This window comes from Geotrypetes seraphini, chromosome 4 (assembly GCF_902459505.1).
Source record: "Geotrypetes seraphini chromosome 4, aGeoSer1.1, whole genome shotgun sequence".
Lineage (NCBI taxonomy): Eukaryota > Metazoa > Chordata > Amphibia > Gymnophiona > Dermophiidae > Geotrypetes > Geotrypetes seraphini.
The window spans coordinates 275,973,400-276,001,301 of record NC_047087.1 but is presented as its reverse complement, the minus strand read 5'-3'; the positions used below and the strand labels follow the sequence as shown (position 1 = coordinate 276,001,301).

Below are 27,902 nucleotides of genomic sequence, written 5' to 3'. Positions count from 1 at the left end.
AGAGAAAGGCAACAAAAATGATAAAAGGAACAGGATGACTTTCCTATGAGGAAAGGCTAAAGCAGCAGGAGAAGAGACGGGTCAAGGTGATTTGATAGAGGTCTATAAAATACTGAGTGGAGTGGAAAGGGTAGATGTGAATCGCTTCTTTATTCTTTCCAAAAATACTAGGACTAGGGAGCATACGATGAAGCTACTAAAATTAAAACAGACTGGAGAAAATATTTCTTCACATAATGTATAGTTCTACTTGGGAATGTGATGAAATCAGTTAGTTTAGCAGGGTTTAAAAAAGGTTTGGATAATTTCCTAAAAGACAAGTCCATAGGCCGTTATTGAGATGGCTTGGGGAAATCCACTGCTTATTTCTAGGATAAGCAGCGTAGAATCTGTTTTACTACTTGGGATCCAGCTAGATATTTGTGACCTGGGTTGGCCACTGTTGGAAACAGGATACTGGGCTTGATAGACCTTCAAACTGTCCCAGCATAGCAATTCTTATGTTCTTTAAATCCTTGCTTTCTCAAGAGGTATCTGTAAGATAAGACATTTTTTGTCCAGTTTCATGAACTTAATAAGCCTCAGGAAAAATGCAACTGAACGGTAACAACTACATTGCACAGATAAATGGAGAGCAATGTCTGTGAAGCTGAGAAGTTGATAAATTAATTTTATACTCATGAATTTAAGAATAGTGCTTGTAATATATTCAGAGTGAATTTTCCTAATTAAAGCAGCATTCCCACCTACTTGCTGCAAAGTTTAAAACGGTAATGACTAAGAGGCCAAGTATAGTATAAATAAATGTTCTTTCTCTCATGCCTTGCTTTATACATTGGTACCCAAAAATGCTAGGAAAATTATATTTGAATTTCATGGGTGAAGCTTCCAGGAATTTAAACCACTTGGGATTTGCAGCAGTGTCTATTAATATTGTGCCATAGGGGTATCAACGTGGGCTACCATTAAGATATGTTAATTTACCACTAATTGTGTGCTATTTTTGTACAGGTCTCATTTTATGCAGCGAAACCTACCCCCCTTTTACAAAGGAGCGCTAAGCTTTTTAGCGTGCGCTATTATCACGCGCTAAACACACGCTAAATGCTAACGCGTGCATGTTATCCTATGGACACTTTAGCGGTTAGCGCATGTGTTGATTTAGCGTGCGCTAAAACCCTTAGCGCACCTTTGTAAAAGAGGGCCCTAGTTACTAATGACTAGGGTTAACAGCAGAATAACATACCTCAACAACAGACCACATCGATAGCTTCCCCCTCAATATTTCATGATTGCAGAAAATGATGAATTTATCACTGTACCTCTTATTCCTGCTGCAAACAAATTATCTATTAGATGGGGGAGGGGGGTTATAACAATTCCTATCATACACTAACTGCTATTGCAGAGTTAATACATGGCTACTTACCGCCCTTTAATAAGAATTTGTTATAAAGACAATCACACAGATCTAGGAATACTCTGCTTAGGGCGGAAACTCCCTGGTTTGCAATCCTATAGAAACCACTAGCAGTAGCCAAAGGCTTATCTCAGGAAAAGTACCCAATGAACAATGCCAAAATGGAATATATATTTATTATTTAATAATATTGATGATAATAATTAGTGAAATGTCACACATTGAATACTAATCAGATTATACAAAATACATATATCAGTGTATAATATAAAAATAGATAACTGAATAAATATTCTGTTAAAATACTGGAGAAGAGTAAATAGTGGAGTTCCCCACTGGGACCGCTGCTTTTTAACATATTTATCAATCATCTAGAGATGTGAATTAACTAGTGAGATAATTAAATTTGCTGATGGCACAAAGTTGTTCAAAGTTGTTAAATCACAAGAGGATTGTGAAAAATTGCAAGAGGACCTTGTGAGACTGGGCATCAAAATGGCAGATGACATTTAATGTGAGCATGTGCAAAGTGATGCGTTTGGGAAAGAGGAACCCAAACTATAATTACATAATGCAGGGTTCTACATTAGGAGTCACTTCCCAGGAAAAGGATCTAGGTGTCATTGTTGAGGATACATTGAAACCCTCAGCTCAGTGTGTGGTGGCGGCTAAGAAAGCAAATAGAATGTTAGAAATTATCAGGAAAACAAAGACGAAAATATTATAAAGCCCTTGTATCGCTCTATGGTACGGCCACACCTCGAATACTGACCATTTAAACTTACTCTCTCTCTCTTTTCTAGTCTTTCAACCAGTTCTTAATCCATAACAGGACATTACCTCCTATCCCATAACTTTCTAATTTCCTCAGAAGCCTTTTTCATCAGGTACTTTGTCAAATGCCTTTTGAAAATTCAAACACACAATATCAACTGGTTCTCCTTTATTCATAAAATACTAAGTAGAGTGTAAAGGGTAGATGTGTCCAAAAATACTAGGTTTGCAAGTAATCTTTTCTCAGGAACTTTTTTTTAGTAAGAACATAAGAACTTAAGAATTGCTATACTGGGATAGACTGAAGGTCCATTAAGGCCAGCATGCTAAGCATTTTGCAGGTTGAGATGGAATACGCCGTGTCTTTGCTCATGACTCTGATGATGTCGTAGAGAGCGTCAGCCATAAAATCCTCCCCTGCTAGGATTAACTGGAGCAAAGGCTCACGCTCTGCCAGGGTGAGTCCACTCATCTTGGTATATCAAGTGCATGCCACAGGCTGCTACAGCTGCTTTGATTCCTAAAGCCAAAGCTTCAAACTGCCATTTTAGGACAACATCCACTCTGCGATCCAACATATCCTTTAATACTACATCTCCCTCACTTGGCAGGGACGTGCACTTGGTTACCTGAGCTATCAGAGAATCCACCTTAGGTTGAGTGAACATCTGCTGACACGCCTTGTGCCATAGGATACAGCCTAGACATTGTTTTGGCTACCTTTAAAGAGCATCCCAGTGCTCTGTGACTATATTTTCTTTCTCAAGGGACCCTCGGCCACAAGAGGGCACCCGCTCAAACTCAGGGGCGGAAAATTTCATGGTGACACCAGAAAGTATTTCTTCACAGAGAGAGTGGTTGATCATTGGAACAAGCTTCCAGTGCAGGTGATCGAGGCAGACAGCGTGCCAGACTTTAAGAATAAATGGGATACCCATGTGGGATCCCTACGAGGGTCAAGATAAGGAAATTGGGTCATTAGGGCATAGACAGGGGGTGGGTAAGCAGAGTGGACAGACTTGATGGGCTGTAGCCCTTTTCTGCCGTCATCTTCTATGTTTCTATGTTTCTACTTCAGCTAAATGCCATAGAAGTAGTACCTCCATCCCAGAAAAATCAGGTGTTCTACTCCAAATATTTCCTAATTCCAAAGAAGATGGGAGGTCTTCATCCTGTTCTTGACCTCCAAGCCCTCAACAAATATCTTGTAAAAGAAAGGTTTTGCATGCTATCCCTGGGGACTTTATAACCACTTCTAGAATGAAAGTACTGACATTCAGCCTTGCTTCCTCTTCAAGAGTATTCACAAAGTGCCTTGTGGTGGTCACAGCTGCTCTATGGTCTCATGGGTTGCAGTTAACCATATCTGGACAATTGGTTGATCAAAGCTCCGTCACCTCAAGCAGTGCATTTGGCAACACAGGTGACAACTTTCCTTCAACTTCTAAAGTTCAAAGTCAGCTTTCTCAAGTACTAGAATTCATAGGAGCCCGATTAAACACTGCTCTTATATGGGCATTCCTTCCTCAACAAAGACAAATCACCTTGCTTCATCTTTGCAACCAGGTGTCCACTCTACATATCAGCAAGGAAAATGATGCATGTCATGGGTCACATGGCATCAACAGTTCATGTCACTCCCTTTTCTCGACTTCACCTAAGAACAGCTCAATGGACCTTGGCATCATAATGGTCTCAAGCCATAGATCCTTTTGTCCCAACGGATCAAAGTCACGTCACCTGTTCGTCATTCTCTCCCGTGGTGGCTGGACTCAATCAACCTTTCCAGAGGCCTGCTTTTTCAAATACCACCTCATCAGAAAGTGCTTATGATGGATGCATCCATGTATGCTTGGGGAGCTCACCTGGATGGTCTCAACTCAAGGTCTGTGGTCTCCTCGAGAACAGATATTCCACATCAACCTGTTAGAGCTGAGAGCAATTTGAAATACTCTAAAAACATTTCAAGATCGTATCTCCAATCAAGTCCTTCTTGTGCAAACGCACAATCAAGTGGCGATGTTCTACATCAACAAGCAAGGGGTCACAAGCTCTCTTCCTCTGTCAAGAAGCTGAATACATTTGGAATTGGGCAATTTCTTGTAACATATTTCTCAAAGCCATATATGTGCAAAGCAAACAAAATGCCCTTGCAGACAATCTCAGCAGATTTCTCTGACCTCACGAGTGGTCTCTCAACTCCAAAGTCTTGCGCCACATCTTCTGTCTTTGGAGGACTCCTCAGATAGATCTGTCTCTCCACAATCACAAAATACTTTCCTGATCGTCTTGAAGCAGATGCTTTTCTTCTGAATTGGATGAACAAGTTCCTCTATGCATTTCTACCAATCCCTCTCATTCTGAAGACTTTAGTCAAGCTCAAACAAGAGTCAGCCACCATTATCCTGATATCTCCTTGGTGACCATGGTTCCCCCTTCTACTTTGACTGAGTACTAAGGATCCAATTCCATTGCAGAGCTTTCCATCTCTACTCACTCAGTCAAGGATCTCTTTTACATCTCATCCTGCAGTCACTACACCTAACAGCTTGGTATCTCTTGGTCTAGTTTCATCAAAATTTAATTTTTCTGACTCAGTTCAAGCCATCATAGCTGCTTCCAGAAAGCCGCCTACTCAGCAATGCTATCAACAGAAGTAGACATGCTTCATATCATGGTGTAACCTCTATGACGTGGATGCTTCCTCCTCTTCTGTTCCTTCAGTGTTGGACTGTCTTCTACATTTATCCAACTTTGGACTTTAGACTACTTCGATCAGAGTTCACCTCAGATCTATTAGTGCTTTCCATGCTCCTTTCAACAATAAACATCTGGCCACTCATCCAATTGTATCTCAGTTCATGAAAGAACTTTTTAACTGCAAACCTTCGCTCAAAAGCCCTCCAGTTGTTTGGGATCTTAATGTAGACCTTTCCACAAAGATGAAGCCACCATTTCAACCAATTGCATCTACTTCATCTAAAGTTTCTCACATGGAAAGTAGTCTTCTTGATCACCATCATTTCTGCTCGTAGAGTGAGCAAACTTCAAGCGTTAGTTTGCAGCCCACGTTTTACGGTATTTCATCATGACAAAGTGGTTCTTAGAACTCATCCGAAATTCCTTCCCAAAGCAGTCACGGAATTTCACTTAAATCAATCCATTGTGCTTCCAGGTTTCTTCCCAAAGCCTCATTCTGAGAGCTGGAGAAACAGCTCTTCACATATTGAACTGTAAGCATGCCTTGGCTTACTACATTTACAGGTCTTCGTCTCAACTGTTTGTCTCCTTTGACCCTAACAGATTGGGCTTGCCTGTCTTCAAATGAACTATTTCCTTATGGCCTGTATATATATCCTTTTGCTATGCTTGGGCTGGTCTGAAGCTCGAGGGACATGTTACAGTACACAAAATGCAAGCTATGACAGCATCAGTAGCTTTCTTATGTTCCACTCCCATTGATGATATTTGCAAAGCAGCTACTTGGTCCTCAATTCATACATTAACATCTCACTAATGTCTAGAATCCTATTCCAGATGAGATGGTCATTTCAGCCAATCAGTATTACAGAATTTATTTTCTTCATAATGGCCAACTCTCCCTCTATCCTATTTCAGTAAGCTAGGGAGTCTCACATGTGAGAATATGCTGCTTGCTTGTCCTAGGATAAAGCACAGCTACAGTACAGGTGTTATCCGGAGACAGCAGGAAGATATTCTCACATCCCTCCCACTTCCCCTGGTTGGCTTCTTAGCTTACTTATGAAACTAAGGAACCGCGAGCTGGCATTGGGCGGGAAGGCACTTGCACATGCACAGTGCCGGAAGTTTCACAAAGCTTAAAGTGACAGTGTACTTTTCATTGTCCGTACCAGGCTCCATGGATGACGTCACCTACATGTAAGAATATCTACCTGCTGTCTCCGGATAACACCTGTTATGATAAGTAACTGTGCTTTCTCCAACTTTAGTGGTTAAAAGTTTTACCTCCTCAACTGATTTAATGACTGATGCCTCCAACCGCAGGACCCTTCCAGATATGATCCAGCACTACTGTCATGGTGGAAACCTGATATTCCATCTACTCTCCGTTCTCCACAGCATCTCGACTCGCAGAGGCACCACCCTCACAATGATTCTGATCCACAACTTCCATTTCCTGGGTTTCCAATGCTGCCACTGCTGCAGACACTGGATATGGCAGTACAGTATACTGGAACTGAGAGATGTCTGGCCCCAAAGTCACTGACATTCCCTCATCTAGGGACAAAGCAGGACCTTTCTGGGTATTTCTGAGTGTCCCATGGCGTAGCGATCGATCCTCTGTTGGACCAGGGAGGACATTCTGGCCAGTAAGAGAACAGCTCAAACAATCCCCTTCTTAGTATGGGGCATTTTGGCTAGATGAAAATCCAAACCGCCAGCATCTGAAGCTTCACTACCGCCCTGTTGATCGTGTTGTCATCTTTCCCCTCCCCCAATATCTTTTAATTTTTTTCTTGATTTGATTTCACAAATTTGAGGTATGCTAGTATAGGTTTTAGCTAACCAGGAAGGAGTAGCATAATGGTTAGAGCAACAGCCTTAGCACCCTGAGGTTCTAGGTTCAAATCCCATGCTGCTTCTTGTGAGCCCGCCAGGACAGATTGGGAAAATGCTTGAGTACCTGATTGTAAACCTTTTAGATAACTTTGATAGGCAGTATATAAATACCTAAAAATAGAAATAGAAATTAAGTAGGTTTGATATATAAAAATCACCCCATCATGTTGCAAGCTTTATCCTTCAACATTTAAAGATGTATTCCTCTAAAATGTGACTTGTATACCTAAACTAATATTTATTATGAGATCTATATGCCAAATCAATTATGCAACCAGTGGTGGTGCTAGCTATATTAATGATTTTAGAAAATTCCAGGACACACATTAAAGCAACTCTGGACATTTAAATTGCTCAGGGCCAAATTTATATATTTTAAAAAGGAAGAGCTTGGCAAGTGATTTCCAAGATTGGGAGAAAAGTTTTTTTTGTGGTTTTTTTTTTTTTTTAAAGTAGCACAGTAAAAATGGCAGACATACTGTATAGTTAAATGAGTATTTATTTAACTACATTTATAGATTTTCAGCTCTACTGCTTAAGATCTGCTTAAAAGTAAAGAGTAAAATGTCTTTTCGCCATTATTCAGTTGGCCTTCTGCTGAAAAGTTCCCTCAGTTAGGTTTTGTTTTATAACATTGTACACAATGTTATATTTGTGTACGGAGTAACAGAAAGGGGAGAGTGTGGCACAGTGGTTAAAGCTACAGCCTCAGCATTCTGAGGTTTTGGGTTCAATCCAATGCTGCTCCTTGTGACCCTGGGCAAGTCACATAATCCGCCCATTGCCCCAGGTACATTAGATAGAATATGAACCCACCAGGACAGACAGGGGAAAATGCTTGAATACCTGAATAAATTCATGTAAAACAGTTCTGAGCTCCCCTGGGAGAACAATATAGAAAATTGAATGAATGAATGAATGAATAAATAAGCGTTTATTGTTGAAAGCTTTGACAAGAGAAACAGATGCTGAAGGTCTTATAATCTAACAAAAGAGAGTAGGGACTGGCTAGATACATAGCAATAAAATGCAAATTATGGAGCAGCAGTGATTTCACCAGAGAGTGATTAAGACAATCCAAGATCTGAAGGGTGGTGGGCGGAAAGAGAAACAGCCTGCAAATAAACACCTACATGTTCATCTACCTACATCCTCTACCTGCTACAATGCCACAGACTACTTGATTCTGATTTTCTTCTGACTTCCCCAGTTTTAAGGATATCTTGTGCTTATTACATGCTTTCTAGAATAAGAGTGCCCCCATTGTTCAGACCACGTCAACTCAGAAGCTGCACCCCAGATCCTCTCCCCAGAGGCATTAACAATATAAGACTAGCTTCTCTCATACTGTTATTTTAATTAAAACATCAGTACTCCAGAAAAGATGATGATATCCTTGTTGAGATTGAAGCTGAAGATAGTTGACTAACAACGAAAGCGTTTTTTAGTGATGGCTGGTGCTCTAAATGCTCTGCACTGCTCCCGACACACATAGAGTTCCTATGAGCTTCAGAAGCAGGTCAGAGCATTCAGCGCACTTGCCTGTGCTAAAAAACGCTTTTGCGGTTTTGTAAAAGGGGGAGGAGTAAATTATCACATACGAAAAAAAGAAAACTGCTAGATTTCTTGTGAAGTCACAGGGCATATAAATCACTAACACACACACACACCCTTTTTACAAAGCTGTAGCGTGTTTTTTTAGCTCCGGCACGTTGGTAACAGCTCAGACGCTCATAAGGAATTCTTTGAGCATCGAAGCTGTTACCATCATGGCCAGTGCTAAAAACCGTGCTACAGTATTGTAAAAAGAAGGGGGGGGGAGGAAAATGTCTACAACACCTTATTACCGTATTTTCGCGGATATAACGCGTGCGTTATACGTGATTTTACGTACCGCGCATACCCCTCGCGCGTTATATGCCTGAGCGCGGTATACAAAAGTTTTTAAACATAGTTCCCACCCCACCCGACGCCCGATTCACCCCCCCAGCAGGACCGCTCGCACCCCCACCCCGAACGACCGCTCGCACGCGCTCCCACCCGCACCCGCATCCACGATCGGAGCAAGAGGGAGCCCAAGCCCTCTTGCCCGGCCGACTCCCCGACGTCCGATACATCCCCCCCCCGGCAGGACCACTCGCACCCTCACCCCGAAGGACCGCCGACTCCCCAACAATATCGGGCCAGGAGGGAGCCCAAACCCTCCTGGCCACGGCGACCCCCTAACCCCACCCCGCACTACATTACGGGCAGGAGGGATCCCAGGCCCTCCTGCCCTCGACGCAAACCCCCTCCCCCCAACGACCGCCCCCCCACCAAGAACCTCCGCCCGTCCCCCAGCCGACCCGCGACCCCCCTGGCCGACCCCCACGACACCCCCACCCGCCTTCCCCGTACTTTGTGTAGTTGGGCCAGAAGGGAGCCCAAACCCTCCTGGCCACGGCGACCCCCTAACCCCACCCCGCACTACATTACGGGCAGGAGGGATCCCAGGCCCTCCTGCCCTCGACGCAAACCCCCCTCCCTCCAACGACCGCCCCCCCCTCAAGAACCTCCGACCGACCCGCGACCCCCCTGGCCGACCCCCCCACCCCCCTTCCCCGTACCTTTGGAAGTTGGCCGGACAGACGGGAGCCAAACCCGCCTGTCCGGCAGGCAGCCAACGAAGGAATGAGGCCGGATTGGCCCATCCGTCCTAAAGCTCCGCCTACTGGTGGGGCCTAAGGCGCGTGGGCCAATCAGAATAGGCCCTGGAGCCTTAGGTCCCACCTGGGGGCGCGGCCTGAGACACATGGTCGGGTTTGGCCCATGTGCCTCAGGCCGCGCCCCCAGGTGGGACCTAAGGCTCCAGGGCCTATTCTGATTGGCCCACGCGCCTTAGGCCCCACCAGTAGGCGGAGCTTTAGGACGGATGGGCCAATCCGGCCTCATTCCTTCGTTGGCTGCCTGCCGGACAGGCGGGTTTGGCTCCCGTCTGTCCGGCCAACTTCCAAAGGTACGGGGAAGGGGGGTGGGGGGGTCGGCCAGGGGGGTCGCGGGTCGGTCGGAGGTTCTTGAGGGGGGGGCGGTCGTTGGAGGGAGGGGGGTTTGCGTCGAGGGCAGGAGGGCCTGGGATCCCTCCTGCCCGTAATGTAGTGCGGGGTGGGGTTAGGGGGTCGCCGTGGCCAGGAGGGTTTGGGCTCCCTTCTGGCCCAACTACACAAAGTACGGGGAAGGCGGGTGGGGGTGTCGTGGGGGTCGGCCAGGGGGGTCGCGGGTCGGCTGGGGGACGGGCGGAGGTTCTTGGGGGGGGGCGGTCGTTGGGGGGAGGGGTTTGCGTCGAGGGCAGGAGGGCCTGGGATCCCTCCTGCCCGTAATGTAGTGCGGGGTGGGGTTAGGGGGTCGCCGTGGCCAGGAGGATTTGGGCTCCCTCCTGGCCCAATATTGTCGGGGAGTCGGCGGTCCTTCGGGGTGGGGGTGCGAGTGGTCCTGCCGAGGGGGGAGAAGAATCGGACGTCGAGGGGGGGCATCAGGCTTTCAGGATGGGGACAGGACTTCAAGGGGGGACAGGCAGACCTTCAAGGGGGGACAGGCAGACCTTCAAGGGGGGACAGGACTTCAAGGGGGACAGGCACGGAGAGGCGGGGCAGTGCACCGAAAGTCAGGGCGGGTGAATGGTGAGTCGGGGCAACCAGAGGAGAGTCGGGGAGGGCGAAAGGAGAATCGGGGTGGCCAGAGGAGAGTCGGGGAGAGCGAAAGGAGAGTCGGGGTGGCCAGAGGAGAGTCGGGCAGCATGCGCGTTATATGCCTGAGCGCGGTATAGAAAAGTTTTTGTACATATCATCGTGATTTCTGCGCGCTATACCCCTGTGCGCGTTTTACAACGGTGCGCGTTATATCCGCGAAAATACGGTATAACTCACCTTGAGCATCCAATGAAATGGTATGAGCTATATCTAAATAATATTAATACTTATTTTTATAGCCTTCTTTTTTGGGCCTTCTGACATTCCTGTCAGTTCTCTGGGGCCTCCTCTGGCCAACGTTCCAGTCTTCTGAACTATGAAAGTTCTCGGCACTAGTCTTCCACTGGGAGCCATCCAGTGGTGCCTGAAATGCCACACTTTGGATGCCAAACCTTTGCCTGCCCTTTAATTGATCAGGTGGCAGCTCTTGGCCTTCCTGGTAGAATGGCAGGTCATCCTTTGGACCGTTAGGTCCTGGAGGTGCTCTGGGTCGGCTACAGGTTAGGATTTCATTGTTTCCTGGCAGATTCTTTTCTGGATTCCCTCATGGGAAGCTCAGAGAATGCGGCTCGGCGGGAGGCCATAGTTTACATGTTGCTGACCATTTCAGCTACGGGGCCCGTTATGAAGCAAAACTCAAACTCTTGCAGATACTCAATATGCTTCGTCTTTCAGAGAGTGGCTCAAATGCTTGTTGGCTGAACTTGGATCTCAAGGTGATTAATGCGACCCTGAGAGTGCCCCGCTTCTGGCTGGAGACTGTGCGTTCGGTGATCACCTCTATGGCTCCAGGGAAGTTCTAGCCTCCTTGGATCTGTCAAAGGCATATTTCCATATTCCTCTTTTTCTAGTCAACAGGAAATACCCGAGGGTCACCGTTCTGTAGTAGCATTCCCAGTTTGCAGCGCTGCTCTTCAGGGTGGCGACATCACCCAGGACCTTCACCATGGTGATGGTAGTGGTGGCACTTCTGCAAATCCTGGGAGTTTTGATTCTCCCATATCTAACAGACAGGATGCTACGAACCCCGTCAGCACCCAAGGGATGTCAAGTATTTCACCCCGTCATTCAGCTGATTCTGTGCCTGTGCTGGGTGATCGACTTTTCGATGAGTCGCTTTCACATAGAAAAAAGGCACTGGCTGCGTGTTAATCCCACTTAGGTACTGTTTATAGAATCATGCCTAATGGCGCCTATAAAAATAAAAATGGGTGCAGGAAATGTAGGCTAGGGTTTTACTGGCCTATATTGCAGGTGCCTAAGTTCTTTAGAGAATCATGCCTAGTGGCGCCCATGTCTGTCTCTGCCACCAAACAAGCCCACTTAAGCATTAGGCACCTACCTTTTATAGAATTGGGTAGGCGTCTATCGGCCAATTAGTTTTGTTTTTTAAAGTGTGATCTTATTAAAGCTCATAATTGAGTCTATTAAGGTGGTGTGGGTAATTAAGGTAGGCATCTAACTTTAGGCGCTTCTTATAGAATCTGACCCTTACTGCCGCCTCTTATGTAGTAAAAGCTCCTGCATTATTGGTGCACTAATCATAATCAGTTAGTGCATAATAATGTAGATATGTTGTAAACCGCTTAGATTTATAGGTTTGCAGAATATAAAAAATGTTTTAAATAAAATGTTAACTGGTTAGTGCAGGGATGTCTACTTTCTGCCCTTGAAATGCCTCCTAAATAAAAATACAAGAAATTATTTAGCATGTACAAATGCAAAAACTGAAACATGATGCTTTACTCCACAATAATCCATTTTTGTTCCATTAGGGCAGGGGTGTCAAATGTCGGTCCTCGAGGGCTGCAATCCAGTCGGGTTTTCAGGATTTCCCCAATGAATATGCATGAGTTCTATGAGCATAAAATGAAAGTGTGTGCAAATAGATCTCATGCATATTCATTGGGGAAATCCTGAAAACCCAACTGGATTGCGGCCCTCGAGGACTGACATTTGACACCCCTGCTTTAGGCCATACATTAGTGCCTAATGCAGTTTAGAAAAAGGGCCCCTACAATTAAAAAGAAATGGTAGCTTAAATGTAATAAAGAATCACATAGAAAAGAATGACTGAAGGTATGAAAACAGATGTCATGGATAGCATACCTAGAAGGAATAGTAGCTCTGCATGTTCTTCTTGTAAAGATTTCAACACCAAAAGATTCTGGAGAATGATTGACAGATAAATCAATGAATAGAGTGCAAAATAACCTTTTGAAGGAAAAGAGGATTTATAAAACAAACTCACTGGCCTAGCTTCCTCTTTATATCTGGCCTTGCAATATAACAAACTTGCTTGTGCTACTAACCAGGTTAACATATATTACAGAATGGATCAGAGGTCACTTATTCGAGGGAAGGACTTTTTTAGGTATTAATAGAAGCAAGAAGCCAATGAAAGAATCGGTCAGATTACAAAGGGGTAAAAGGAGCACTCAGGGAAGGCAAGGCCATAGCTGATACAGTAAAGGCTCCGATGCCAATAGGGATTAAATTGGTATCAGAGTATTTGCTGCGTGACACTTGTGCGGCTTTGTAAGAGAGGCCCTAAATGAATTCTTTGGTTCGGTCTTCATTGAGGAAGATGTGAGGGAGATACCAGTGCTGGAAATGGTATTCAATTCTGCCGAATCAGAGAAGCTAAAACAAATCTTTGTAAACCTGGAAGATGTAATGGGGCAATTTGACAAACTGAAGAGTAGCAAATCACCTGAACTGGATGGTATACGTCCCAGAGTACTGATAGAATTGAAAAATGAACTTGCAGAGCTAGTGTAAATAATTTGTAATTTATCTTTAAAATCCAGTATTGTAATGGAAGATCAAAGGGTGGCTAATGTAATGCCAATTTTTAAAAAAGGTTCCTTAAAAGGCATGAGAGGCAGGCGAGGGCAGCTAGGGCACTGGCGGATACAGTAAATCATACCCAGTATGCTCCGGGGGGAGGGGAGAGGGGGAGGAATTGGTTATGCAGAAGGCTGATTTGCGGACTCATTCCCTGTATTTTCTGACCGGAAGAGGCAGTCAGAAAATACCGCGAATGACTGAGTCCGCGATTCGTGAACCACAAATTTGCGGGGGAACACTGTACTGTTTTCTTTGAACTATACATACTTTGACCCAAAGTGAAGTGCTATCAGTCTAATACAGTAATCAAAATACCTCATTACAAACCAATATAGAATACAACTATATATATCCTTCTGATGTGGAGACAGACTTTTGAGAATTGTACAGTTTCCACATTGCCCCAGGTACATTAAATAGAGTGGGAGCCCACTGGGACAGGTAGGGAATAATGCTTGAGTTTCTGAATAATTTGTAATCTGCATAGAATTGTAGGATATGCAGAATATAAATTATTAAAAATAAAATAAATTTAAAAAATATGTGTTTACAGTTATTTGATAATTTGTTTTCTGGCACAAAAAAAAAAATACATATATAGTATGTAAATGTTTCACATCCACCCTGGCCATCTGTAAGGAGGTAGAAAACAAATTTAACCATCTTTTTCCCTGTTTTCTCACTTCCTTCATCCATCCATACACAATCGATGTTCTTTGTTGAAGAACAGTAGGCACCAGCCATCAATAATGATTTCATGCTTGTCACGAAGACTAATACAGATTTTGTTTATACTCTTATGTTATTCTTTAAAACTTCATAGTTCTCAGTTCATGTATCAGTTTTGGCAGAACCATGCTTGCCTTTTTGAGGGATGTCAGAAGAATTCCTAAATAACATGAACAAAAAAAAATAGCACTAGTCGGTTTTTTTTTATCATTCTGCAAAAAAAAAAAAAAAAAAAAAACAACAACTAAACTAAACAACCTCTAGTTTTTGAGTCAAGTCATTAATCAAGTGAGTTTTCATCAACCACTTGGTATCAATTTAGATAGAAAACTAGCCTTTTTCAAACGTTTTTCTCTTTATTTTAGGACTTTTTGATGGAAACATTCATCATGTTCAAGAATCTCATTGGGAAGAATGTCTATCCGTCAGACTGGGTTATTATGAATATGATGCAGAATAAGTAAGTATGGCCATAAATATGTTAAAAGGAAACAAAAATGGCCTGGCATCATTTAGGTTGGAAACAAACCAAGCAAAATGCAAAAACAGTGACTTCGCCCTCCCCTCCATGATGTAAATAGTTATTTCCAAACCTTGTATCAGATTGCAAAATATCTGCTGTGGTAAAGAGAGACAATCAAATCAATTGATCCACCTCAAGAAAACTGGAAGTTTCTATGAACACTGCCAATTTGAAAATAAAAGATATATGGAATGAAAGTTTTCAACTAACGGCTCTTTTACAAAGCCGCAGCTGCCGCGTGGCAACAGCCCCGAAGCCCTTTAAATCTCTCTGCTGCTAGCGCCGCTTTGTAAAAGAGGCCGTGAATGTTTTACAGTATTAGTGAATGAAATTGTTATTGCAACTTAAGGCTGGCAAAAAGGCTGTGTCTGTATATGGCCATTTGGTGGAGGAGGGGCTGGGGAGGGCTTCAATGGCTGGGAGGGTGTAGTGGGCTGGAGTAGGTTTTAACTGAGATTTCGTCAGTAGGAACCCAAGCACAGTACCGGGTAGAGCTTTGGATTCTTACCCAGAAATAGCTAAGAAGAAAAAATTAAAAAATTTAAATTGAATCAGGTTGGGCAGACTGGATGGACCATTCGGGTCTTTATCTGCCGTCATCTACTATGTTACTATGTAAACAAAAGAAAGAAAAAGTATCCACTTTGCAACTCCAACGCGACAACAGAAATGGAGGAAGCCAGGGAAAAAAGGAAATTGACAAATCTGTTTTTATTAATAAAAAATATAAATCATCATGATTTTTTTTTTGAGAGATAAAAGCACCATATAAGCCTCAAATATGTGGAGGGGCATTTTCAAGAGGATGTCCAAGTCCAAATTTGGACGTTTTTCCTAAGATGTCCAAACTCGGGGGCAAATGGCCATTTTCAAAACTGGCAAAACCACTAGGGCCTAGATTCTGTAAAGTGTGCCTAACTTTAGGCATGCTTTAGACGTCCTTGTGGCGCAAGTGGCAATCAGATTTATTTAGGCTCTATTTAGGCATCGTATAGACGTCTCTAATGCACTAAGGACGCCTAACTCCATATAAGTTCCAATTAACGCTTGTTAAGACTCTTAAATCGCTCATTATCCACTTGAATTGGATGCTTAAAGCACGCCTAAAGTTAGGCGCACTTTACAGAATCTATGCCCAGATGTCCAAATTTTTATTTTTTTTTTTTGGGGGGGGAGAGGAAAATTGCCTACTTAAGACATCTTGGCTGTCCAACTTTAGTATGTCCAACTTTATTGACCTTTTGAACACAGAAACGTCCAAGTTCAAAATGTCTCAATCCAGACCATTCGGATGTGAGAGGGGCCAGCATTGTATGGACTGGCCACACAGACATGCCTATAGAACAGTGGAGCACCCGAGGGCACTGCTGTGAACTTCACATAAAGAGTGGAAAACACAGAGCAGACCAATAGTACCAGGAAATGCACACTTTATTAAACTTGGCCATATTTCACCTTCTGGCTGTGTCAGGGGTACATGCTAAGATACAATTAAAAAAAATAATAAAAATAATAAAAAAAAAATAAAAAACCGTCTGGGGGGCCTGCTGGTGGATGTGTGGGGGAGTGTGTGGTTGTGGGGGAGTGTGTGGTTGTGGAGTGATTGTTGCGTTTTGTATGGAGTGTTGGAGGGGGGTGTGCGTTTGGTATGGCTGGGGGGTTGCTTCTGTTCTCCTTTCTTTGAATAATTTAAAAATTTGCAGATTGTGACTGACTGGCTCAGAGCTTGGCCGTTTTTACTTTCTTTTTCTGAGTTTACCAGAACGTGCATTGTTGGAATTTGTATTCCCTCTATTTGGACCTGGTGATATTGTACTGCTGGGTATCTGTGTCATCTGTGTTGCAACTGCTTCTAATAAACATTATTTAAAAAAAAAAAACAATAATGAACAGGTAAAAGACTAAAAATAATTCATAACAATTAATAAAATATCTCTAAAGAGAAAGCAATAAAAATAAAAGAGCATGCAAAGAAATGCCAGGACAAGAAAGTCTGTCTGGCGTATATACGAGGGTCCTTCAAAAAGTTTCTGCACGTTCATATTTTCATGAGAAATGGTTGGGGCGGGAGAAGTGGTCAGAGGGCATGTCAGAGAATTTCATGTGACTAGTCAGTCAGGCAACAAGGTGATTATGTGGAAAAGTGATTTAATTTGCTTTTGAGACATTTAATAAATAGTGTTTAAAAAAATAAAAGTGCAGAAACTTTTTGAAGGTCCCTCATATATCATTAAACTTAAAAAATGCTATGTTTATAACAACCACATTAAAAAGTAGTCAAAATAAAAGTGCCTAATATCGTGTTTCCCTGAAAATAAAACAGTGTCATATTAATTTTAGGCTCAAAAAACACACTAGGTCTTATTTTCTGGGTATGTACATGATCATCTCGCCCTTCCTCTCCACCCCAATTCTTCCTCTTAACTTTTTTTCCTCCACATGTGCAGCATCTTTCCTCCCCTCCCTCCCATCCCTCATGCAGCAGGACCCTTGCCAGTTCTATCCTTCCTTCCCTCCCTCCCATCCCTCCTGCAGAAGGTCCCTTGCCCAGCTTCCCTTCCCTCCCATCCCTTGTGCAACAGAACCCTTGAGCGAGCACCCCCCTGAACACCCGCCCCCGCAGACGAATCCCCATCCCTCCCTCCCATCCAAACCCCACCAACTGCAAGCAAGTACTACATGCCTCCCTAAGCAGTACTCTAAACAAACTGCTTCAGTCTTGTCTACCCATGAATTCACTCTGTCACGTTACTGATGATGTCATTAGTAACGCGGAAGAGTGAATTCACGGGTGGACAAGGCCGAAGCAGCCTGTTTAGAGTGCTGCCGGCCCAACGCTGCTTAGGGAGGTATGTACTAGGGTTCGCTCATGGTCAGCGGGGTTTGGATGGGAGGGAGGGAGGATGGGGATTCAGCTGCTTGGTGGGGGCAGGTGCTCGGGGGGGGCGGTGCTCGCTCAAGGGTTCTGCTGCACAAGCAATGGGAGGGAGGGAAGGGGAACTGCCGGCGAATCCCGGGACTAGGGCTTATTTGGGGGGTAAGACTTATATTAAGACCTACCCTGAAAATCCTGCTAGGGCTTATTTTCGGGGTAGGTCTTATTTTCAGGGAAACATGCTACAGTGCCATACAGTGAGAGATTAGAGAAACTGGGCCTCTTCTCCCTTGAAAAGAGGAGACAGAGAGGAGACATGATCAAAACATTCAAAATACTGAATAGACTTAGTAGATAAAGACAGACTGTTCACACTCTCCAAGGTAGGGAGAACGAGAGGGCACTCTCTAAAGTTGAAAGGGGATAGATTCCGTACAAATGTAAGGAAGTTCTTCTTCACCCAGAGAGTGGTGGAGAGCTGGAACGCTCTTCCGGAGTCTGTTGTAAGGGAAAACACCCTCCAGGATTTCAAGACTAAGCTGGACAAGTTCCTGCTAAACTGGGACATACACAGGTGAGGCTGGACTCATTTTAGAGTACTGGTCTTTGACCTGGGGGCCACCGCATGAGCGGACTGCTGGGCACGATGGACCACTGGTCTAACCCAGCAGCCGCAGCAATTCAAGGAGGGATTCGATCTTTTCTGTTACAGCTCCCCAATATAAGAGAAGAAAAATTACCTACTAAATTTAAAGGCCTACTAAAAAGCTGGCTGTTTAAGGACGCCTTTAACTTTTCATAATCACATTATCTCATTCCCCGGAATTTATCTGGACAAGGAACACTGTTAAGTAGAAATTAAGTGGGTACCGTTCCCCAACCTTTTGTTTCCTTACCCTTCCTTTTTATTTATTTTCGAATTGTATTTAATCCATTTTTCCCCCTCCTCTTCATCAGTGTTTTTATGTCATAATTGTCTTTAATGTCCTGTTTGTTGGAAATTTTTTATTTTTTCTGTTTTTAATTTTGTAAATCGCATTGGATTTGGATACTGCGATTATATCAAATATTTTAAATAAACTTGAAACTTGTCCTCTCTCAAAGTAAAAGTGTGAACAGCCTGTGAGTGTTGCTAGCTGTTTTAAAAAACTGTTTCTGGGGTTAAAGGTCACTCCTCAAAAGATAAGTTAAAAAACAAAAACCTAAACTTTAAAAAGTTTAGAAACCAGAGCTAAGATCTAAAAGCCATAGTGTTGGGCCATAAAAATAAATTCTATGATGATAAAAAGCAGCAGTAAAACTTTAGAAAAAGATTAAAATATAAAAAAATCGATCCCAGATGGCGTTTGAATAGGAAAACTCCTCGGACTGTAGCGTCCAAACCACCAAAGTCTAAGGGCTACTTTTAATAAGGTGTGCTAGGGCTTTAACGCACGGAATAGCACGTGCTACATTGCCGCACGCGCTAGACCTTAACGCCAGCATTGAGCTGGCGTTAGTTCTAGAAGCGCAGCATGCAGTAATTTCCTGCGTGCGCTAAAAATGCTAGCGCACCTTAGTAAGAGGAGCCTTAAGGCTGCTGGTTAGTTTTTCTCTTACAATTTTCAAAAGAGGTAAGAAACTTATTTAAACCGCTCAAAAAAATATTGAATAGGAGAGAGCAGAGAGCCCTGTGGTACCCCTTGCAGCATGTGCTATGGATTGAAACATGTTTACCTGTAAAGATCTGTGCTTTATAATTCCTGTAAACCAGTGGTCTTAAACTCAAACCCCTAGTGGGGCCACATTTTGGATTTGTAGGTACTTGGAGGGCCTCAGAAAAAATAGTTAACGTCTTATTAAAAAAATGACAATTTTGCATCAGGTAAAACTCTTTATAGTTTATAAATCTTTCCTTTTGGCCAAGTCTTTTTTTTTTTTTTTTTTTTAATTCTTTATTGATTTTTAATCAAAAACAGTCTTAATAATAATATTGTCATGTATAGCTAAAGAGACACATGATCAAGAAACTGTTTTATTTTACTTTTGTGATTATGATAAACATACCGAGGGCCTCAAAATAATACCTGGCTGGCCGCATGTGGCCCCAGGGCCATGAGTTTGAGCCCATTGCTGTAAACCATCTCGGCACTTCACCTGAAATACCTAATTCATTTAACAAGTAGAACATCATGATTGGCCAGATCAAATGCTGTTGATAGGTCTAAAAATGTATAACCGAAGTCTGTGTGCCCTTGTCTAAGTTGTTTCCTAAGTCAGTTAAAAGTGCCAGTAGTACTGTTTCAGTGCAATGATTAGATGAAAACCCTGATTGCTTGAAAGATAATCCTGATGTTGCATTCTCAGAACTGCTTCTACCACCTTTGCAAGGAAAAGAAGATTAGCCACAGGTCTGTAGTTGGAACAAGAGGCAGGGTCTAACCTAGGGCCTTAAGTTTACATATTACCTTTTAATAATAATTTATTTACTAAATGAGTAAGTCTAGGTGATTGAAAAGTAAGTCTCTCAGTGTTCTTGCTGGACATGTGTTTAATGGACAAGAGCTTTTTGCATGTTTCCTAACAAGTTTTAATATTCATCTGTAACTGCAGAGAAGGAAGTCCACACGTGATCAGCCAGGCACCCTTGACTTTGATTTTGTATTATATTGTATTCAATAGTGGCTGATACATCTGTGGGTTTTGTGCTCCCTAATTAAGTTGTTATGGATTAGAGAATGACACGGGGACAAATTTGTCCCTGTCCCCGCAGGAACTCAATTTCCCCCTCCCTGAATTTTGTCACTGTCCCTGCTTCATTCCTGTAAGCTCTACCTTAACCGCACAAGCCTTAAACACTTATAATTTTAAAGTATTGGAGGCTTGTGCAGATGAGGATGGAGCTTGCAGGAAGTGGCAGGAACAGGAAAAGAACTCGTGTGATCGGGGCGGGAAAATGAGTTCCCGCGAGGACAGAGAAAAATTTGTCCCCATGTCATTTTCTATTATGGATCTCGGAGATTTTATTCTGAAAGTAAAATAAAAAATCATCTTAAATAACCTCAGAGTTCAAGATTTGTTTGAATGGTGTTATTAAGTTATGTATGACTTCAAATAAATCTTTTTATGAATTACCACTTTCAGTTGTTTTGGAGGAAAAGTAAACTGTTTTCTGAATTTGAATTGCCTTTTCAAATAGATCTACTGTCTCATGCTTTTTCAGATCCTCAGTTGGAGAAAGGATCCAAGCTTGCTCCATTTTCTACATTCCTCTTTTTTTTTTAAGTTTTTCTGTAATTCATGGATCTATTTTTGATGTAACCTGAGGTAACAGTCTAAGAAGGACTATCTTGTCCAGGGATATCTGTAGGAGAAATATTTTTTCACTCAAAAACAATTATACTCTGGAACTCATTCCTGGAGCAAGTGGTACAAGCAGTTATTGTAGCTGGGTTTTAAAAAAGCCATACACAATTTTTAAGGTAGGCCCAGGGAAAGCCACTGTTTATTCTTGGGGCTAAGTCTGAATGGAATTTTGCTACTTTTTGGGACTCTGCTAGTAGTTATGATTTGGGTTGGCTGCAGTTTGAAATAGTATACTGGGCTAAATGGATCCTGGGTCTGGCCCAGTAAAGCACTTTCACGTTCCAATATTCATAAGTTCGTAGCCTACTGAGGAATAAACTGAAAACAAGAACTTTGAGCACACATAAATTTACCAAATTTTTGCAATTATAGTTTTAACTGCTTATATGTAGCAAATTATGTAAATTCAATTATCTGTAAATATTCCAAGGGAATTCTACAAGCAAGATTATTTTTGCTTAGGAACTATAGCAGTACACGTTCTGATTTAGAAATGATTTCCCATTTATTATTTTTGTATATTTCTAGTTTGCCTGAAATGAGATTTCAGCTTGCACAATATATAACAGAAATGTACATTATGCATAATAATTTTGTGCTGGTGTCAGATATCAGTAATTTACTGTAATTATCTTTCTGTAGAACTATATGTGCGATTAGCATCTGAGTTCACACATTTTAAAAGAATTTGAAATGTACCAGATTAATTGCAGATCTAAAATTGCATATTAGCCATTTGATTCCTAAACGAGAAATGTACAAAACTTAAATGAAAGAATTGCAAACCTTTACAAACTTAAAGCAGTGTTCTCCTCAGGGCCTTTTAGCCGGGTGCACCACCCGGCTAATTTAGATGACCGCCCGGCGAATCCTTCTGCTACCGCCGATGCTCCTTCCCGGGCTGACTCTCCGCTGAAAATTTTGTTTGACACCTGCCTTTTTTTTTTTTTTGCCAGCATGCTTTTACTTGCTTCGGGCCTTCCTCGTTGCCGGGTCCTGCCTACTTTCTGTTTCCGCAAAGGCAAGACCCGGCAGCGAGGAAGGCCCAAAGCAAGTAAAAGTAGTAAGTTGTAAGCTTCCCTCCGGGGCTCTAACGTGTGCATGCCAAAGGCTTCCCTTCTCTTCCCTCCCCACCATGGGATGCAACTTCCGGTTATGGAGAGAAGAGAAGGGAAGCCGGCACGCACATGATAGAGCCTCGGAGGGAAACTTACAACTTACTGCTTTTACTTGCTTCGGGCCTTCCTCGCTGCCAAAATTAGGCAGGACCTGGCAACGAGAAAGGCCCGAAGCAAGTAAAAGCAGCAAGTTGTAAGCTTCCCTCCATCGCTGACCTATGAAAGATAGGTTTGTGAGCTGGGAGGGATGGGAAGAGAAATGCTGCTGCTGCTGCACCGAATAGGGGAGGGGAGGGGGAAGAGAAATATTCTGCTGCTGCACCCATTTTGGGGGGAAGGGAAGAGAAATGTTGTTGCTGACCCAATTTTTTTGGGGGGAGGGGGAAGAGAAAAACTGATGTACCCAATTGGGGGGGAGAGAAAAGCTGCTGCTGCACCCAATAGGGGAGGGGGAGGGGAAGAGAAGTGCTGCAGCAGCACCCAATTGGGGAGGGAAAAGGGGATGAGAAGTGCTGCTGCAGCAGCACCCAATTGGGGAGAGAGAGTGGAGAAGGAAGACCAGGGAAGGGAGAGGAGAGGACAAGAGACGCCAAGACCATGGGAGGGAAAGGAAAGGAGCTACCAGACCATGGAGGGGGGAGAGATGTCAGTGCATATATGGGGAGAGGGATGAGGGAGATGCCAGGGCATGGGGTGAGAGAAGGGAAGGAGATAGAGATGCCAGACCATGGGGTGGAGTGGGAAGGTAGGAAGGAAAGGAGAAAAGAGAGATGCCAGAGCATAGGGGAGGGGGTGAAGCTGAAATGAATCATGTACAAAGGAGAGAAAGAGCACAGGATATACAGTTTATTGAAGGGACATAGGAAGAGGGAAGATGCCATATGGAACAGAGAAAGGGCGGACACTGAATGGAAAGGGCAGAGAGGGTGGACAGTGGATGCAAGGGGCAGAGAGAGGGTGGATAGTAGATGAAAGGGGGAGAGAGAGAGAGGGCAGAGGCTGGGTGGAAGGGGCAAAAGAGGACAGATGTTGCATGGAAGGGAGCGAGGACAAACGCTAAATAGAAAGAAGAGAGCGAAGAGAAGATGATTAAAGAAGAAACGACAAAAGGTAGAAAACAAAAATTTTTTGTTGCTTTACGTAGAATCAAGTAGTATTGTAACTGTATTAATTAAAGTTTATAAATAGGAAATTGAAATAAGGCAGTTTTTTTTTGACTAAACCCCTTTCCTCAGGTCAGAACAGGATACCATAACAGCAGGGGTGCCCAAATGGTCGATCGCGATTGACCAGTAGATCGCAAAGGCAATGTGAGTCGATTGCGTTGCTTTTGCAATCTTTTTCTTCCTGCCTCCCCGAGCCAGGCCAGGCGCGTACAAGTGCCAGACTCACAAGACTTCACCTCCGACGTCAATTCTGGGCCAGCCAATCGCTGCCTGGCTGGCCTGGAACTTCCTCTCCGATGTTAGAATTGACGTCAGAGGTGAAGTCTTGTGAGTCTGGCGCTTGTACGTGCCTGGCCTAGCTCAGGGAAGCAGCAGGGAGAAATTGGCGCGATGGCTTGGGGGGCAGGTGGAGAGAGAAAGAAAGACAGGCAGGGGGAGAGAGAGAGAGAAAGAAAGGCAGAAATAAAGAAGGGGCAGGGGGAGAGAGAAAGAAAGAGAGACAGAAAGAAAAGGGAAGTGGCAGAAAGAAAGAAATATTGGATTTACAGTCAGAAGAAGGAAGTGCAACCAGAGACTCATGAAATCACCAGACAAAAAGGTAGGAAAAATAATTTTATTTTCAATTTAGTGATCAAAATGTGTCCGTTTTAAGAATTTATATCTGCTGTCTATATTTTGCACTATGGCCCCTTTTACTAAACTGCAATAGCAGATTTTACTGCAGGGAGCCTATGAGTGTCGAGAGCAGCGCGGGGCATTCAGCACATCTCCCTATGCTAAAAACCGCTATTGTGGTTTAGTAAAAAGGGAGGGGGTATATTTGTCTATTTTTGTATAGTTGTTCCTGAGGTGACATTGCATAAAGTCATCTGTCTTGACCTCTTTGAAAATATAAATGATAATTAACATTTTCTCTGCGTACAATGTGCTTTGTGATTTTTTAAATTTTATTGTTGATAGATCATTTTGACTTGATCATTTTAAAAGTAGCTCGCAAGCCCAAAAAGTGTGGGCACTCCTGCTGTAGAGCCATTTATGTATGACTGGATGAGCTATATTTATCTTTTTTTTAGTTGTTTAAATTCATGCAGAAATAAATGGCTAGATTGAACCTAATCACTTCATTAACGCCTTTCCCTTTTTTAAACCTCTATACCATTTGAAAGAGGGCAAATATCTAATTATTCTCTTCTAGCATTGGATGCTTCTTAAATTTAGTAAAAATATTCTGACACAAGTGTCAAACCTTAAAAAAGGAAGTGGGCCAGACTAACAAACCTTACAATAGTGAGCATTGGACAATAATAATAATTAGCTAATAAAAATAGTACACATTTAGGGCTCCTTTTACTAAGTTGCAAAAATGGTTTTAGCGTGTGCTTAGCGCGTGCAGAATTACCATGCGCGCTAGACGCTAACGCCTACATTAAGCTGGCATTAGTTTTCCCATGTAGCGCGGGGGGGGGGGGGTGCGCACGGTAAAAATGCTAGCGCATCTTAGTAAAAGAGGGGGTTAATTTTCCCCACCACCAAATTTCCACATCCTGCCCCACCCGGCTACTTTTCATGCCACTTGGCTGGAAAAAATTTCTGGGGAGAACACTGTTAAAGGTTCAAGAATTTTCAAGATGAATTCTAAATCTGTCTCGTTTAAGTCTGTAATAATACTGACTCACCTGGCTCTAAAACATTTGTCTTGGAAAATAAATATCTGAAGATTCAACATTCTTAGCTGCAAACATTAGAGTGGGAGCCTTTTTCTTTTTTCTAACTGGGATTTGTGCTTCAAATGTTTTGACGGGGGTAACGATGGCATGTTTCCAAGATAATGGAGATGTTCCTGAATCGAGACTGTTTGATATTATTGCCAGAAGAGGAGACAGGAGACAATCCAAGAATTTCTTAACAAGAAAAGGTGGGAAAGAGTCATTTACTGAGGAAGTAGAGCGAGATGAAGATGCCACCTTCTTTAGTAAGAGTGCAGATGGTAGATTGAAAGCTGAGAATTCAGAGACTGGTGCCATGGTGGAAGGCTGCTCAGTGGTAGGAGAAGGCGTCTAGGCAGGGTAGCAGCAGGTCATGATCCACAAGGTTGAAATTATGAAAAGTGGGATTAGTGTGATGGGTATGTAGTTGTGAGGCTGAGAAGTTACACTTTTTTTGTCTTTCACAATGGTTTTAATAATGATATGTCCCTTTTTAGCTAGGAATTTTCCTTTGTTTAGTGTGTCTGTTGGCCAGAAGTAGAGATCTGCCAGGAACTTATCTGAGGCTTCATCATTTCTTTTCCTTCATGTCCTAAATGTCTTTCCATGGTTCCTCTCTACAGCTTCTCTCATCTCACTTTCTTCTAGTCTTATTCCCTCCTCACCCTTTTCTCACCTTCATGTCTGTTCTTTCCACCATGACCCCCCCCCCTTTTTTCCTGAAGCTGCTTTTTTCCAGTCCCACACAGTTACTCTTCATCTCTTTCTCCCTGCAGTGTGTCTCCTCTGCTTGCTCTTCTTCCTATCTTCCATGTCTCCTTTTGCTAGCAACCTTCCTCCCACAGCCCATGCTATCTTTCTGAATTCCACTCAGTCCCTCATCCTGTTTCTGCTCCTCCCCCACAGCTCCACTCATTCTCTGTCCCTACTACCCAGCCTCTGTTCCCATTACAGTTCATTTCTTAGGGTTACCAGATATCTGTATTTACCTGTACATGTCCTTTTTTTAGAGGGCAGTCCAGGTGTCCAGAAAGTTTTCTCCCCTGTCTGGGAAGAAAGTGTCTAGAGCCCTAACCTTTCTGCCCTGTACCCCACCTACCTTCAGGCTTGGCTGAAATTGAATCTTCGGGCCTACTGGCAGCAGCAAAGTGAGCCTGCTGCCACCAGCCTGCCTTGGATTCCTTCTCACTGGACCATACCACCTCTGTGGGAACAGGAAGTCACTCCAAAGAGAAGACTTCTGGGGCAGTCTGATGGCAGCAGGCTCATCTCGCTACTGTTGTGGCCGGTCTGAAGAATCAGTTTAATTGAGGAGATAGGTGGGGAATAGGGGAGAAAGGCACTATACTGCGAGGGGGGGGTTGGAGGGAGGGGGGGAGAGAGAGAGACACACCTGTGGGAGGGGAATTGGAAAGAGAGAGAGAAGAAACCCGCAGGAGAGGGGGTTGTGGAGAGAGAGAGAGAAAATCACCCATGGGAGGTGGGAGGGAGGGAGAGAAAAGCATATGCATGAGGGAAGGTTGGAGGAAGGGAAAGAGAGAAGCATTAAAAAGGTACGGAAGATAGGAAGGGGGTCTAAGGAAATGGGTAAAAGGTGGGGCAGGGGTGAGATTGGTGAAAGGTAGGCGGCAGGGACAAGAGAAAGGCCAGGGGTGAGGCTGGGACAGGGGTGTGGTGGGGTTGTCCTCTCTTTTGACTTCACAAATATGGTAACCCTATCCTTTCTACCTCTTCTAGTATTTCGGAGCAGTATTGTTTCTGCTAACTAGTGACTCCTTTCCATTCCCTTCACTCCTACCTTGCTCCATTTATTCCTCTCCCAGTATCTGTTTGTTTTTTTTTTACCTTAACTGCTATCGTTATTACTTTGTACTAAAGTTCCTCCAAGTGTCAGTCTACAGCAGCAACTGTCTCACAGGAGCACTATAATAATAATTTACAAATGATATAAATATTTTTTTATTGTGTATCCTCAGTGTGAGGTCATAAGCCATGAGAGCAGAACAACTTGTACGGCTGAAGCTCTGTTGCTTTAAAATAGCACGGACTTCCCACAGGGCTTCTTTAGCTCTATGATGCACACCATCATAGGAATACCCAAGTGTGTAAAGCAATAATGTGCTAGAATGTGAAGTCAAATAAATCAAACAAAATCAAACATAAACTGTGTGAAACAGTGCTAGTCAGTAACAGGAAAAACAGTGAAAGTAAGCACTCATCTTGCAAAAATTCACAAACTATTGTTTCAAACGTTGGTTGGCTCAATCCTGTTGCAGGGCGTCCAGTAATCAACTTTAACTTTTAATTGCCACAAACTTTGGCAGAGTTACCAGATGTCCAGGAAAACCCAGACATGTCCTCTTTTTAGAGGACTGTCCAGGCTCCCGGATGGACTTTCCAAAACCCGGCATTTGTCCAGGTTTTGAAAAGCCTTGATGAGCTCTCGCTGCATCTGGAGGGCCTCTGAGCATGCGCAGATGATGCCACACACATCCACGCATGCAAACCCACCGACTCAGTCGCTCAGTGAGCCCTAACAGTAGTGACAGAAGCAGCCTCCTGCCACTGCTGTTAGGGCTTCTGCTTTTTTTTTAATGGGACAGATGTTCTGCGCGCCATCTGTCCCATTAAATAAGCCCCTCCCTGCTAGCACTCCCGAGCCACCGTCCTGTTTTCCCCCGAACCCCAAAAAGATGGCAGGAGGGATGCCCACTCCCTCCTGCCATAAAGGACTTCCCTCTCCACCCCGAAGATAAAAGGCAGGAGGGATGCCCACTCCCTCCTGCCTCAAAGACGCCCCCCTTCCCCCCCAAAAATGGCAGGAGAGATGCCCACTCCCTCCTGCCCGCAAATACCTCCCCCCCCAAAGAAAAAGGCAGGATGGTGCCCATGCCCTCCTGACACCAGAGGCTCCTGCCCACTCCCCAGGAAGACCCTGATTGGCCGTACTGTGAAAGATTAGAGAAACTGGGCCTTTTCTCCCTCGAACAGAGGAGATTGAGAGGGGACATGATCGAGACATTCAAGTTACTGAAGGGAATAGACTTAGTAGATAAGGACAGGTTGTTC

At 43.6% G+C, this 27,902-nt stretch overlaps 1 protein-coding gene across 2 annotated transcripts in view; it reads left to right on the top strand.

Moving 5' to 3' along the window:
• Positions 1-27,902, top strand: part of DOCK1 (dedicator of cytokinesis 1) — a 926,077-nt gene that overhangs the window by 574,506 nt on the left and 323,669 nt on the right. For both annotated transcript variants that reach the window (XM_033940914.1, XM_033940915.1), the window contains exon 29: positions 14,466-14,560. In XM_033940914.1, coding sequence (XP_033796805.1) covers positions 14,466-14,560 — 95 coding nt within the window. The remainder of the gene's footprint in view (positions 1-14,465; positions 14,561-27,902) is intronic.